Source organism: Rhinoderma darwinii, chromosome 11, assembly GCF_050947455.1.
Source record: "Rhinoderma darwinii isolate aRhiDar2 chromosome 11, aRhiDar2.hap1, whole genome shotgun sequence".
NCBI lineage: Eukaryota > Metazoa > Chordata > Amphibia > Anura > Rhinodermatidae > Rhinoderma > Rhinoderma darwinii.
The window spans coordinates 30,285,202-30,300,642 of NC_134697.1; the positions used below are offsets into that span (position 1 = coordinate 30,285,202).

Consider the following 15,441-nt stretch of genomic DNA (forward strand, 5'->3'; position numbering starts at 1 on the left):
GGGGGATTGGGTGTTCCTAATATCTCTAAATATTATCAAGCAGCCATGATAGCATCCTTGCCTAAATTACACGTTTCGGTAAATATGCCTCTATGGGTGTACCTGGATATTCCGGAGGTGTCGCCCACCCCGATACAATCTCTGCCCTGGATGCCACCATCCTTACGTCCTACACATCTCTCCCCTTCTCTTACACACATTTTAACGGTCTGGGACTCTATCAAATATTCCAGTAGATTGATTTCTCCACATCTTCCCCTTATTTCTATATGGCACAACCCTTTGTTCTCTCCTGGCGCAGACAACTATTATGCCTTTAAATGGTGGTGGTCGAATGACATACTTAGAGTTCACCAACTCCTCACGCCCACTCACTCTCGGATTCTCTCGTTCTGTGAACTCCAGACCTCTAAGCAGATCCCCAGTGGCGAGATATTCAGATATCTACAACTTAAAAACTGGATTACTTCTCTTCTTAACAACAGGGAAACATCTGACTCTTGCTCACAGTTCGAGAGAATCTGTAGTATCTGCCCAACCTCGAGAGGGATGATATCCCTCTTATACAAATGGCTCCTCAACAATCCATCCCCTACCCCTCATACATATGTGGACCGATGGCACCGGGACTTGGGGATGACGCTGGAACTGGCTGAGTGGCGTAGTATCTGGAGCACAGTTTCACATTGCTCTATCAATACGAATATCTTAGAATCCGCATATAAAGTTATGATGCGGTGGTACCTGGTCCCCAGCCGAATTGCGCATGCATTTCCCTCTTACCCTGCTTCCTGCTTTAGGGGATGCCCCGCGCCTGGTGACATGTTCCACATATGGTGGTCCTGCCCTAAACTCGTTAGATTCTGGAGCAGAGTCTTTGGTCTCGCTCAGAGTCTGTTTGGTATAATTTTGCATAAAGATCCTAAGTTAGCTCTCCTCCACCTTAAACCCTCTGATCTAACGCATGCACAATTTCAATTGTTTTCTTACATCCTATTGGCTGCCAAAATGACTATTGCCCACCCCTGGAAAAAGCAGTCAGTAATTTTTGCAGGTGTCAAAACCAGAATGGACCAAATATTTATAAACGAAAAACTCACAAGTATTTTATTGGATAGGATTGCCAGATTCGAGTTGCTTTGGCTGCCCTGGATCAATTACGCCTACTCTCACCTACCTGGTGCCATGATCACCGCCTTTTGACAATTTGCTAATGATTTTTCTCTAGATCTCTGGCCGACCACACCTTTACCTTTCCCTGTCTTTTTGTTCCCCTCTTTCCATTCCCTCTTTCCACTTCTCAATTTTGTTTCCTCTTTTTACATGCTCTTATCAACACCGTCCTGACTGTTTGACATACTGCCTAGTACATTTCTGTATCAGTTGCGATATATTATATATTGTGTATCTCCCCCCTTTTTTTTTTTGTGTATGTTTATGCAATATATTTCCTTACCTTGTTGAAAAAACTCAATAAAACTTGTTGAAAAGAAGAAGCAGGAGATGCTTAGACATCTGAGCTCTGTAAAAAGCAGAATTGTGACTGTAATTTGAAACTAGGCTATGTGGTGTAAATTTTTACATAAATCTTTTCTATATGTCAATTGTACAATGGTGTTCAAAGGTAAATGTACACTTTAAGAGATGCTGATTTTCTCAGCAACAAGCTTTTCATCAACAGGGTTGCCAACACTCCTTAAATTCATGTGTAGTCCATTAAAAAGAAGACTGTTCAGTGTTCAAAATAAAAAATTAATACGACTTTGATTTTTTTTTTTTTTAACTGGAGGATCTAGTGCAGGTTGAGACTGTAATTATCATTATTCTACAGTTCACTATTTATATTGGTATTCTGAGCTACAGACATACTATATGTCACTTACAATCTTCATGATTCATTTTTTTATTTTCCATTTGTCCGTAAAAAAATGTTGATTGTCCATGATTTATTACCCAGGAAAAAAAACAAAGGAGTTTGGCAAGCCCTGTTCCTTTTTGATTGTAATCTTTTACTTTTGGTAGAATGTGATTCATAATTCTACAGTCTATGGGTGTAAGTTCTGTCTCTGTCCCTCAATGTTTAGGTTCCAAAACGATCAGGTGGCGTTAATTTGTAAAACTGGGAAAGATACGTGGGATCGGTATGGAAATCAATCCTTGCATGTTTCAATCTGCACTTTGATTAATTTACCTTCTCTGCTTTTTTTTGTGTTGCGTCTTGTTTGTGAGGGAGACGTGCACTAAAACAATTTCATTTAAGAGTGTACATACCATATAGCCTCCTGCTATTGGGCCAAGAGAAATGTCGGCTCTGGGTAAGGTTAGCCTCCTGCATAGAACAGGGCTAACATTGTTAGGAAATGCCCTATGATGCCCTTCGCTTCTACAAGGCATGGGAAGAAAAGGATGAAGAATGCGCACTTTCTCTGGGTGAAGTGGTGTAATAGAGTGATTATAATCCAGGAGGGGGGCTATTTTGCTATGGCGTCCCCTCACCCTTATGTAGGCCGTTGAACTCATTGTTCATGTCCAAGCACAAACATAGTATTTCAGGTAAACTGGCACCACACAAAATAAGAAGTTTAATGTGTATGGAAATCCGTTATGCATTACAAAAGATATGAATAGTTTCAACAGCTTTTAAGCTATAGAATGATGGTCGGACTGGCTGACCAGAGTACCAGTAGATCCTACTGTGGGCCCAGGCTCTGACACAATAATGGTCCCCAAATGTACAGAAAACGTTAACCCCGTTTGGAGCTGACTTGTGAGCTAATCACTTGTCACTAGGGTCTACTTCCTATGGGTTGATCTACAAATAACATGTTACACTATTGATACACTCCTCAATATTGTATTGAAATTTCAACACCAAGAAGGGCAAGCTGCAAAGTAATGTAAATCGAGGAAGGTGATGTCGCTAAGATATGCAAATGATCACATTTTCAAGCACCTAGCTCCAATCTGTGGCATGTGGGAATCATAAAAGCCAGATTGTAAGCAAAATTTTTAAGCCCCATAAAAACCTTTAAAAATCAGATCAAGTGGTGTGGGATGATTGTGCGATGCCTCCTGTTCGTCGACGTGCCAGTACAGAATCATTGAACTGAGAGACCTTGGTTTATCACTCTGGCAGTTCGCTATATCTAGAGAAGTCCTAGTAACTGTTAGGCTTTATTCAGACGAACGGGAAAAACGTCCGTGCAACGCGCGTGATTTGCACGCGCGTTGCACAAACCTATATGTGTCTATGGGGCCATGCAGACATGTCTGTGATTTTTCCTCAGCGTGAGTCCGCTGAAAAAAAGTCACGACATGTCGTCCGTTCTTTCGGCGTTTTGCACGCATCACGCACCCATTGAAGTCAATGGGTGCGTGAAAACCACGCATGCTGCATGGAAGCACTTCCGTGCGAACTGCGTGATTTGCGCAACAGCTGTCAAAAGGATGAATGTAAACAGAAAAGCACCACGTACTTTTCTGTTTACAAACATCCAAACGGAGTGTCTTTGAGAAGAGCGAACCCGGACAACCGAACCGAACTTCACCGCCACGTTCGTGTGAATCCAGCTTTAAGGATCTGCCAGGCACAGAGTCTGTATCCACGCCCATAGGTAATCAGCCTTCACCTGCTTCTATGTCTGTGAGACTGACTCCATCTTCCACCACTCAGGATGGCAGGCTTAGGAGTGGGAGAGCCTATCACAGCCTGGCCAGACGGAGCTAGCTCCCGCCCTCTGTCTATTTATACCTGCCTTTCCTGTTCCTCCTTGCTTGTGATTCTTGTTTTGTTTCCTGGCCTTGCTGCAGCTTCTTTGTCCATTTGACCCTGCTTCATATCGACCCTGGCTTACTGACTACTCTCCTGCTCTGCGTTTGGTACCTCGTATACTCCTGGTTTGACTCAGCTTGTTCACTACTCTCCTGCTCTGCGTTTGGTACCTCGTACACTCCTGGGTTGACTCGGCTCATTCACCACTCTTGTTGCTCGCGGTGTTTCCGTGGGCAACTGCCCCTTTTCCCTTGCTTTTGTGTACCCTTGTCTGTTGGGCACTTATTGAGCATAGGGACCGTCGCCCAGTTGTACCCCGTCGCCTAGGGCGGGTCGTTGAAAGTAGGCAGGGACTGAGTGGCGGGTAGATTAGGGCTCACTTGTTTGTTTCCTTACCCCGTCATTACAGTAACACTATGCAAGTGGATGGATGAATGCCCCCACCTCGCTAATTGGCTATGCAGAGTTCATGGAGAGGCTCATTGACTGACTGTTGACGTGAAAAAGATTGTAACCTCATTTGATCTCTCTCAGCCAATCAGAGTGGAGCCCAATATTTTACATCCAGTATGCACTCCCCCCAAGTTTCAAGTGGATGTGTGGAGGTAGTAGGAACTACTGTCCCCTTCACAAATTCAGCAGTCGCTCTCTATTTTATTTATTTTTTTATAGTCCCACAAACATAGAAGCACAACATCACCTATCACCTGGATGTCTACAGAACCTTTTTCTTCACTCATTTATTCCATGTAGCTCAGGAAATATTTTGGAATTTATTTGCGCTACAAAAGTCATAATCCTGTATACCCGTGTGTTCAATGCCTGGCATGTTATAGAAAATGGCCCACTGTTGTGTTGGCTCCATATATGCTAAGTTGCTGTAGTTTGCCAACCGGGTGAGAACTACCCTCAAGCTGCTTAGTGCTGATTGGTCCGCATCAGAGCAGGGAGGGTAGCTTCACCCCATTGGCTAACTACAGAAAAGTAGCATAGAGGGAGCCAACACAACAGTGGGCCATATCTCTGGAACAGGGGGGTCTAGAAAAAAAAAAAAAACGCTGTAATCGGGGAGACAGTGCTAATCAGGTCAGGTAACTAGTTCCACTTATATGACCTAGTGACAGGTCCTCTTTAAGATGAATTTTGTTTCTGGATGTCCATCTGAATGCATGAAATAGAAGACTTACACAGGGTACACAGACTATAGAGGATAACGTAAGGAATACAAGGAAATAGTCATAACTGTCAAATTGTCATTTTTGAAGAACAGAAACTTATGTTGACTTCTGCACCCTACATAGGAATATTCAACATTTTCACGCTAGGATATGGATGGTTAAGGGAAAGTCTGAGTCCCTACACAGAATGTGCATTACAGCCTATAAATTACTGCCAGAAGACCACGCCCTACACTTTATTTACCTACTGGACAAGACTAGAAAAACTTGTGATGTCATATAATGCATCGGGGCTATACACCAAGAGAAACGGCTAAGGCTATGTTCACATGGTGCAGATTTGCATTTTGTAATGCAATGCGATTTTGCGGCTATTCAGCTTTTATTATTCTGCACACATTTTACAGAGCATGTTATTTAGGCATAAAATACCCAATTCACTTCATCGCTGGCAAAATCTACGCCTAAATTCTGTCAGAATAAATCTTATACAGATATCCCTTCGGATACAATAGTAAAAAGGTTGTCCAGGCATAAAGGTTTTTTTACTGAGATTAGAAAAAATCTGGAAAAAACATACCTTTTTATAATCTTATTCAACCACTTTTACATAAAAAAAAATAAATTTACGTTTCACCATTATCAAGAACCTAAATTTGCTTTCAGTTAATGAATGAAATTCACAGACTGAATACTTTTTACAGCTAAGGGTTTCTTACAATGTGTCAAGACGAAGCAATTCTCTGAGCTAAACATCCTGAATTCCAGGCTGATCACTTTACTTCTACTGACACATTGTAACAAACCCTCAGGACAGGAAAATGATTTGGACTGTTGGTATGTTTAGATCTAAGTGGATTTCCTTGACTGGATAGATTCTTAAGATGACACTACTCACAGATGGCAAATAGTAATCATAATTGTACATAATGTTTATTCATATGACTGGTGTCAAGGCCTGTAACAGATTCAGAGTCCAGTGGCTGACACTATCAGGCAGGAGGGCGCTAATAGCCAGCGTAGTAGCAGTCCAGGATCGGTACACAGAGAAGCAGTAAGGGTCTGTGCACACGATAACGTCAATTACGGCTGAAATTACGAAGCTGTTTTCAGGAGAAAACCGCTCCTGAATTTCAGATGTAATTGCATGTACTCGCGTTTTGCGAGGCGTCCATTACGGACGTAATTTGGAGCGGTTCTTCATTGAAGTCAATGAAAAACGGCTCAAATTATGTCCCAAGAAGTGTCCTGCACTTTGACGAGGCTGTTATTTTACGCGCCGTCTTTTGACAGCGACGTGTAAAATTACAGGTCATCGGCACAGTACATCGGCAAACCCATTGAAATGAATGGGCATATGTTTGCCGACGTATTGGAGCCGTGTTTTCAGGTGTAAAACGCCTCGTATACGCCTGAAAATAAGTTGTGTCAACCCAGCCTAACAGGTTGTAGCATGAAGCGGAGACGTGGTCAGGAAACAGTTCAAATTGGGTACACAGATGAGCAGCAACAGTTTTTAGAGAAGCAGCAAGGAACTAGACTATAGGCAGGAAGCTTAATACTCTGGCAAACATGAAGTGCAAGGGCTAGACTTTATACTAAGCCAAAAGTGTGGGACCAATCAAGACCAGAGAGGCAGGAGCTAATAGAACTTGGAAGACTCCGCACTGGAGAAATCCAAAATTTCAGATGTCTCTATGAGAAAAGCCACTACCTGGGACCCAGGAGTCTCTCTGGGTAAAAAAAAATTAACACGACATCCCTCTTAACCCCTTAACAACTGCCGTGGAAGTGTTTTTACAGCAGCTGTTTGGAGGACTCCTTTTGATGTGCTGCCTTTTCCCCGGCGGCACTTCAGAAGAAGATTGTAGCACTGTAGAATCCCGGTGCCCAAAGTTGGTCTTCGATCGTTTAACCCCTTAGATGCCGTGGTCCATAGCACCTGCAGCATCGACGGTATCTCTCCATGGGTCCCCATCGACTCCTTAATATGGCAGCTGGGTCTGTCAGTAGCGTCTGCCTAATACTTTGCCTGTCATAACATGAACAGGCAATAATTCTTTAAAACACAATTTAAAAAAATATATATTCTTTGTTTTTAATTTTATGAAATAGTTTTGCCCCAAAAAAATATTTGCTATTGCCGCAATTTTAATGGCCTGTAAAATAAAGTTAAATTGCCATTTTTACTGTGAGCCCAATTCTTTAAAAAAATCTAATTATGTACCCAAAATAGTACCAATAAAAACTTCAACCTGTTCTGCAAAAAAACAACCTGTCTTACTACTAAGTTGATGGAAAAATAAAGTTATGAATCTCGGAATGCACACACAAATTCGTTTTATACAAAGAAGTAAAACAAAAACACAATAGTGGAACTGCTGTTTGTTTTTTGTTTTTTTGTAGTTTTGTTTGTTTTTTGTTTTTCCTCCATTACCCAAAAAAACTATTTTTTATTATTTTTTTACAAAAGCTAATCATTAAATTCAATGGTTTAATTGAAAAAGGCAATTTGTCCCACAAAAAACCAACCCCCATATAGCTACATCCACAGAAAATTAGAAAAGTTATGGCTCTTCAGATGCGACAATGAAGAAACTAAAAGTAGGTCCAAAACACGTGCAGTATTAATGGGTTAAAATACTATAGTTTTGTTAGGAAATTGATCAGGTCATTCAATTTTACAACAGGAAGACCCTAAGAGAGGAGGGGGAAGAAGGAACAGGGAAATGCATGATGGCAGTAATTTTTATGAGTAACCAATCGGTGACCCTATGACAAAATTATACATACTAAAAATTGCTGCTGTAAATGAGCTTCTTCCTGAAGCCAGCTACAAGAGGGAGAAGAGAGCAGAACACAGTGATAGGGAACAACGTATGATTATGGACTATAGATCCATTTTAAATAGTCGGCTGCAGTGTTAAGTTCTGTATAATTCCACCTACCGTTTTTGGGGTGCACCATGGCCCCATGGTTGACAAATTCCTTCGAGCAGGCAACTTCTGCATGAAGTCTGTATGTTATTTGCATAATTTTTTTGCATTCCCTGCTGTGTACTGCGTACATAACAAAAGGATATTTAGAATGTGAGTTCCAATAGGGACAGGGATCGTTGTAAATGTAGTCTACGTATAGTACTACCAATAATAATTTTGTATTGCGGAAAATAAAGGCAGGCATCTAAAAAAAAAAGAAGCCCCCACCCCATGTCCACCATGTCTTTTTATCTTTGCCTCTGTTTTGTAAAGTAAATCAGGTAAAAAAGAGTGCATGTAATTCTCTTTCACCGTCATCACATGACCCACACCCTGACTATCCAAATCCTACAATGTCTTCTGTGTGGACCGGAAGTCAGTCTCTTTATATATTTTGAGGAAACTCCCTTCGAACATCTCCTAGAAATGTATAGAGAGATTGACTTCCGGTCCACACAGAATACAATGTAAATGGAATGATGGATTTTTTTGCAATTTACCGCGTGTAATTTCATCCCCCGTAGGATATCTATCAATGTCTAATCAGGGAAATTGTGATTGGTCCATCCTGCTATAGAGTTTCTTCATAGTACAATATGTTGCAATAGACATTTATTATGAACCCTGTAGCATTTAAAAAAATTTCTTTAATTTCGTTTTTACCTAGTGCCACTATTACTACTCCACTGTCTGCAATTTAATAATCGCACCCTCTTTCCTTTATCAACCTCTTGTACTCTGATACTAACCGCATATTAAATGTGCTTTGCATTGTCTGTAACACATGTCGGGCAGTCTGGTTAAACCATATAATCCAGCTTTTCTATGTTCTTGTGCTCAATTTGCTGGTTTTCCCTTTTACTGTAACTGCTGTTTTTAATTTTTGTCTTTTTGCAGCTTAAAAAGCAAACCAGCTCCACCAACTGTACCAAGTAGAGACTACCAGACAGGTGAAACCAAATTTTACTATTTTTTTATTTTTTTATTTTATTCTTTATCCAGGTAAACCATGAAAGCTTAGAATGTTTTCTCTATTCTTGGTATAACTTTATTTGGTTTTTATCTCCAGGTCCAACAGGTGGAGAGGATGACGAGTGGTTAGACGAATTTGTAAGATTTCTTTTTTTAAATTTTTTTTTTTTTTTTTTTTTTTTTTTTTTTTGTTTATTTACACTTTTCAGACTTGTAAAAACTTTAATGTGCTGGCACATGATGTTGTAAAAAGCATATACAAGCATTTGAGTTGTAACCACTAAAAACAGCTTTCTATCAGTTCCAAATGAAAGTTTTGTAGTCACTGGGCTCCCCTAATGTTGTCATCCCACTGTGATAACATGTACGATCCAGCACCATGTGACCACAGCAGCCAATCATGGCCCACAGTGCCTTTTTTTTTTTTTTTTTTACTTTTTTAAAAGATTTTTTACAATTTCCTGGTGCGCCTATCTAGTCTGCGGTAGCACGTTTTAGTTTCCTGTAACTTCACAGTTCACATTACAGTCCTGTGACCAACACTGTTTTGTTCCTAAACGACCAGACACTTTTTTTAGCGATTTTGCACACATCTGTCTTCGGCAAACACCTAGGGTAGTTTTTTTGTTTTGCTTTTTTCATGCCCTTTTCATAGTAATATTTATTTTTATCCAGAGTATACAAAAAGTAAAAAACTTTTTAACCTATATTAAAAAAAAAGTTCCAAATTCATACTAAAAGTGTTAAAATAGGTTGTGGTCGTTTGTATATAAAAGATTAATAGTCTCGGGTAGTCGAGGCAGACTGTGGCTGCTGTTTAGGTTGGTGTAAATTAAAAAAAATAAATATATATATATATATATATATATATATATATTCTCTGCTGTAAGTACCACACAAACGTTACCGAAGTGTCGGGATTGTGAATAGACATCCCGCATCCCGTCCTGGCTGGAGGGAACGTCTATTCACTGTCTAAACACTTCAGTAACGTTAATGTGTAAAAGATTCAGAAGTGTCAGGATTCTGAATACACATGACGTCCAGGCTGGATTTCATGTGTATTCATTATCAGGACACTTGATTAACGTTAATCTCTGTGTATGCGGCTGCACATCGCTGCTGTGTAAATGAATGGAGAGGAGTGTATGACGCTGACTGGTCACTGATTGGTCAGCGTCATACACGTAAACACGCCCAGTTAAAAACACAATACACGCCCAGTTGTACATAACGAAAGAAAAACGCCCAATTGTCCATTTCAAAGCTCATTTGCATAGATATAAAATAGCTCATAACTTGGCCAAAAATGAATGTTTTAAAAAAAACAAAAAACGTTACTGTTATCTACATTGCAGCGCCGATCACATGCAATAGGAGATAGGGATTTGAGAATCTGGTGACAGAGCCTCTTTAAGGCCAAAACAGGCTGTGTTCTTAAGGGGTTAAACTCCATTTTACTGTTTGCTTTTTTTGTCCCAATAGGCAACTAGAAGCAGCGATTCTTTGATCACTTGTATATCATGGACAGGCAACCTATAAGGCCGTGCCTCTGGCAGTAATTAATGACAGACCTGGGGGCATTTATTAGGCCCTGGGCTGACAGAGTGAGTCACCACCCTTTGTCAAACACCTTAGATGCAGTGGCGGACGTAAACAACAGAGTGCCCCTGTGCAAAAAAAGTATGTGGGCCCCTTCCTCTCCATTAGCTCTTCAAAGAAAACCCTGCCGTCCTGTCTCTGTAACAATTTATCATAAATTCTGAGCCGTTGTCAATAGTTCAGTTCATACATGCAATCCAATATAGTACAAAGCTGCTTTTAAGGTGGCAGTGGTTCCCCTACCAACTGGGCCCCTGTGCAGATGCACCAATGGTATGTCCGTCTCTGCTTAGATGCCACGGCTGCTATTGACCGAAGCATCTAAGGGGTCAAACTGGCAAATCTGAGTCGTCTTTGATGATGGCAGTTCATAGTTGCCAACATGACATTTTTCCAGGGACACTTAGGGTGTGGTGTCTTTGGTAGGTGTCTTATGAGGGTGTGGTGTTTGGGTGTGGCTAGTGGGCGTGGCTTTCCAGAATTTATGCATACAAAAAAACGAACTATTACTAAAACTAGTTTGGCGGACAACTACTGGTTATCTGGTTGTTTACAAGCAGGTGATGTCTCACTTAATTAGTAGTGCTAGGCGATCTGTGCTGACCACAACTGGTAGCGTAAAAACCAGCGAAGATCTTGCCACACTCGGTGCCCCTTGTAGATGGTGCTCCACACCACCCCCAGTAGATATTGCCACATACTGCTCCCTGTAGATAATCATGCCACAGTGTGCCCTGTAGATAGTTCCACATGGCCACCCTGTAGATAGTGCCACAGTGCCCTCTGTAGATGCCACACACCCCTTACCTACATAGATAGGGCCATTGTGGCTCCCTCTATGAGAGGAATTCCCAGCTAGGCATCAGTAATGCTCTGGCCAGTGATTCTGCTGCAGGAGGTGCCCCTGACGTCATTGCCCTTCTATGGACAGGGAAGTCATAGGCAACACCTGGAGCCCCGGAATCCCCGGCAAAAGCGTTGCTGACACTCTGGCCGGGATTTCCGCTTATAGAGACAGCCGTGACTTCCATATAAGGTCAGTGACATCAAATGGCACCTCTTGCAGTGGAATCCACAGCAAGGCGTCAGCGACGCTTTGGCCGGGGATTTCGCTCCAGGAGGACTGAATGGCAGAGCAGGAAGCGGAAAGTTTCCTGCTTTGTCATAGTATTCAACTGTATCGGTGTCCTGAGGATGCAGATACAATTTAATGTAGCAGTTACCGGGACAAGTCCCAGGACAGTAATTTGCCAGGACTGTCTCTGTATATTCAGGACAGTTGGCAAGTATGGTAGTTGCGGCAGGCCCATGGGTATGTGTAACAGCTGTGCTCCTGCAGCTGATCTTATCGGTACACTAGCAGTACCTACAAAATTCGAGTGACTGATATATCCATCATGATATGGGAACTAGCACCTGCTCATGACAGATATATCCATTGCTTGTCAAAAAGGGGTTAAACCCGTACATTTACAGTGATGCGGGTTTAAAGACCAGGACCGTATGCTAGACATTTATGGAACACAGTCCCTAACTGGTAAAAAAAAAAAAAAGATTTAGGAATAAGATTGCAGCACAAACCAAGCCTTATGCTAGAACAGTATTTTCAGTGTATGACCACACCTTGGAGTTTCATACAATGACTTTTACTATTTGTAATAGATGCCATTTAGATTAATATTATTGTTGACTTTTTGTTTTATTTCTTAACTATCAGAGTTGCCAGAATATTGAGGTGTTATATTAAAAAATATTTTTCCGGAATGTCCTGACTTGTGTTTGCGTTGGTACGCTTCTTACTGACGTGATAGATTTCTGCATTTGCATCTTCTGAATTTGAAATGTTATGGGTATTTTTTATCTTTAACAAAGGGAAGTGACTATGATAGCCCCGATGAGCATTTGGATACAGAAACTTATGTGGTCCCTATAGAAGATGACAACTACGAGCCTCCACCGAATGAAAATCATGTAACGCCATCATTTAAGATTATGGCGGGGACCAATGGATATGCAGGTATTTTCAATGAGGAAATGTTTTGATGAGAGGTTATTCTTTAATATTACATAATGTTTGCTTTATGGTGCTTATACGAAGGTAATTTTGTTCCCTCCTGGTTTCTAAATTTTGAAATCTGTTGTTTTTTTGTCACTAGAGACTATTTGTTTATAGACGTTGGTGAGGACCACACAGTTGTTATTTAGGACCTGATTTTTAAAAACCTAGAAATGAAGGAGGTTATACTTTGTTTCTCCCATGACTGCAGATCCATGTGAGAAAGCGACATTGAGGAAGTCTGTAATTATGGACCGCCTCGGTTTTCCAGAATGAGGGCTCTGTAGAACAAAATCCATTACAATTGTCAGGAACCGTAAGCTCAGAGCACTGCCAATGAAGTTTAAAGTAGTTCTCTGGGACTTAAACGTCCACCGGTGGTGGTCCAAGATCACCGGCTAAACCAATGTGATCTTCTCATGGTCCGTATCTATGAAATTATAAAATTGAGTTGATGTAATTACCACTTTAAGGACTTTTACTGGTCACAGTGTTCTGTTGGTAGGATCTTAGTTTTTTTTCTTATTATAGTTTACTTACAGTACAGCAGCTAAACTTCTTCTATTTTTTTTTTAGATGAATTACTTTTGTTTTACATCTTTTATCAACAGATAAACCAAAAACAGAACCAATGAACATGCATATGAAGCAACCACCAAAACCGTTATTTCCAAAGCACCACCAACATTTGCCCCCAGTTACCAGCCGATTACATACAGAAAACAAGCCAATGCCCTCTCCCAGACTTCAACCTATGTCATTGCCACCATCACAAATCTTCAGAAAGCCAGCAAGCCTACCGCAACAGGACTGTGATGATGAGGTAAAAGGCTTTTGAGCTTAACAACGAGTACAATTTTCTAAGATAATTGTGAAAAATAAACGGGATGATGCACAAAACCCCAATTTTTTTTTATTTTTTATCTGTTACAGCCAGTAGTCTTTTAAATATTTTTTTTTTCTAGGGCCATGTTTAGCGCAGGGTTGCTTGGTGACCTTGCTATAGGCAGGAGATAATCTGTGATTATACAATTGGAAGATTACTGCAAGATTAAAAATATATGCAACCATGTCCAAGACAGAGATTCTCCCACAGCTTGACATATTTTCTCTGCTAGGTGGCAGAAAGTTTTCATCTCTGCCTCTGAAAAACCGTTAAACTCGCAGTTAATGACTTAATTGGGATTGTGGTTTATCAGTCTTGGAAAATACGTAAAACATTCCCAGAGTCTGACAGCATAACGTGATGTCGGCCACTGCTTATACCTGTGCGGCCAACATCCCTCTCTGTAATACTCAGTATTGGACTATAAGCCCAAAAGCTTATCTGGATGCCAGTTCCCGGCTAGCGTAGACTAAACTTAAATGACGTCTCAAAGACTGTGAAGCGGAGTATTATAGCGTAGCAGGAACAGACTTCAGTGACACAATGCAGACTTGTTGGAGAAGAAGTTGCGAACAGCACAGGAGTCGTTTGGCAGCCGACAGGAACAATAAATGAGTGGGACTGTTATTTGGTTGTAACCTGGGGTGCAGAGTTTATGGAATCCACTGTTCTTCAATCTTAAACTCTGCAAGGGGGTATGGACTTTGCCAGTAGGATTCCCAGGTCCTGGTCCCCAGGATAGTTTCCAACAGACGGTCAGGCTGCAGATGGCGGGTTTGAATCGTTTTGCGGTCAAACAGATCTGGGGTCATATCTAGGTGGGTAGTGTCAGGTACAGTATTTCCAATCAGGAGGCAAAGTCAGGCTTATGCCAGAAGTCAGTACTCAGATAATCATACCATTATTTTGGATATTCAATCAACTTTTTTTTATTTTTTTAAAAATACACTAAATTATGAGTTTGTGTATGGGTTGTATTGGAATCCGTAGCAATAAACTTCTCACAATTCAGGATTCTTAAGGCTTTAACCCCGCCCCCCCCCCCCCCCCCTGGGTTTTAACAGCAGCACTGGCGGAATGGGGGAATTTGGGCACCCATGTAGTTTGGCTTTGCTTTGGGAAAAGTGGGTCCACAGTGTTTGCCTGAGCCAGTGTATATGGGGCATGTTGCACCACACAGTCCCCTCAGCTTCTATGCCCCATAACAAACCCTATGACTATGGGGGAAATTAGGATCATATTTTTTGGACGTCTTTATATGCAGTCATGCCCTTTAGGGAACTCCCTCTATTACATTGGAGGCTGTACAAAAAGCGGCACATCTTTGTTTTGAACCAATGCTTCACTGGCCACTTCCCAGAAAGTGGTGTTGCCGTCAGGGGACCCGCTGCAGGTGCACCTATTTGCCCTATGAATAATGCGTGCCTGCATGCGCAGCCCGCTGCCTGACTGGTCTATGGAAACAAATTTCTGCTCTGTTCTAGTGCATTTCAGGGGCTGATAGGGCCTCTGGAGACATGGGTGCCCCAGAGCCCTGGGTATTCACTCTCTTTTTTTGTAATCTGCCACTGCATCTTGAGCCTGAGAGCCAGTGGCTGACACTCTTCTTGTCTCACTGCTGCCAGCCTCTCCGTGCAAGTTCTTCTGCATCTTAAAGAAAAAAGTATGTCTGTCCTGCTTGCCACCATGCCATGACACCTTGATTTTATGTCTTCCCCTGCATAGAAAGCAATAAAGGATAGAAATCTGGCTGCCTACAGCAACCACTTGGGGAAGCTGGTGAGCTTAGTGCATACTGTTTTGTTATGGGGTTCAATGTATGACCATTATGCAGTAAACTCACTAACAAAACCGTATGCACTAAACTAACAAGCTTCCCCTAGTGGTTGCTGGAGGCAGCAAGGAGTTTTTAATTTAAAGGGGCATTCTCATCTCAGGCATTTATGGAATATCCATAGGATAGGTCATAAATGTCTGATAGGGGTATCTGAAGATGG

The 15,441-nt window shown here is 41.4% G+C and overlaps 1 protein-coding gene across 5 annotated transcripts in view; it reads left to right on the forward strand.

Annotated features, from left to right (window-relative positions):
- Nucleotides 1-15,441, forward strand: part of BLNK (B cell linker) — a 192,444-nt gene that overhangs the window by 156,464 nt on the left and 20,539 nt on the right. For 4 of the 5 annotated variants that reach the window (XM_075842395.1, XM_075842396.1, XM_075842397.1 and 1 more), the window contains 5 exons: nt 2,085-2,141; nt 8,826-8,878; nt 8,998-9,038; nt 12,375-12,519; nt 13,170-13,381. In XM_075842395.1, coding sequence (XP_075698510.1) covers nt 2,085-2,141; nt 8,826-8,878; nt 8,998-9,038; nt 12,375-12,519; nt 13,170-13,381 — 508 coding nt within the window. The remainder of the gene's footprint in view (nt 1-2,084; nt 2,142-8,825; nt 8,879-8,997; nt 9,039-12,374; nt 12,520-13,169; nt 13,382-15,441) is intronic. The other variant, XM_075842399.1, reaches the window with a different exon arrangement.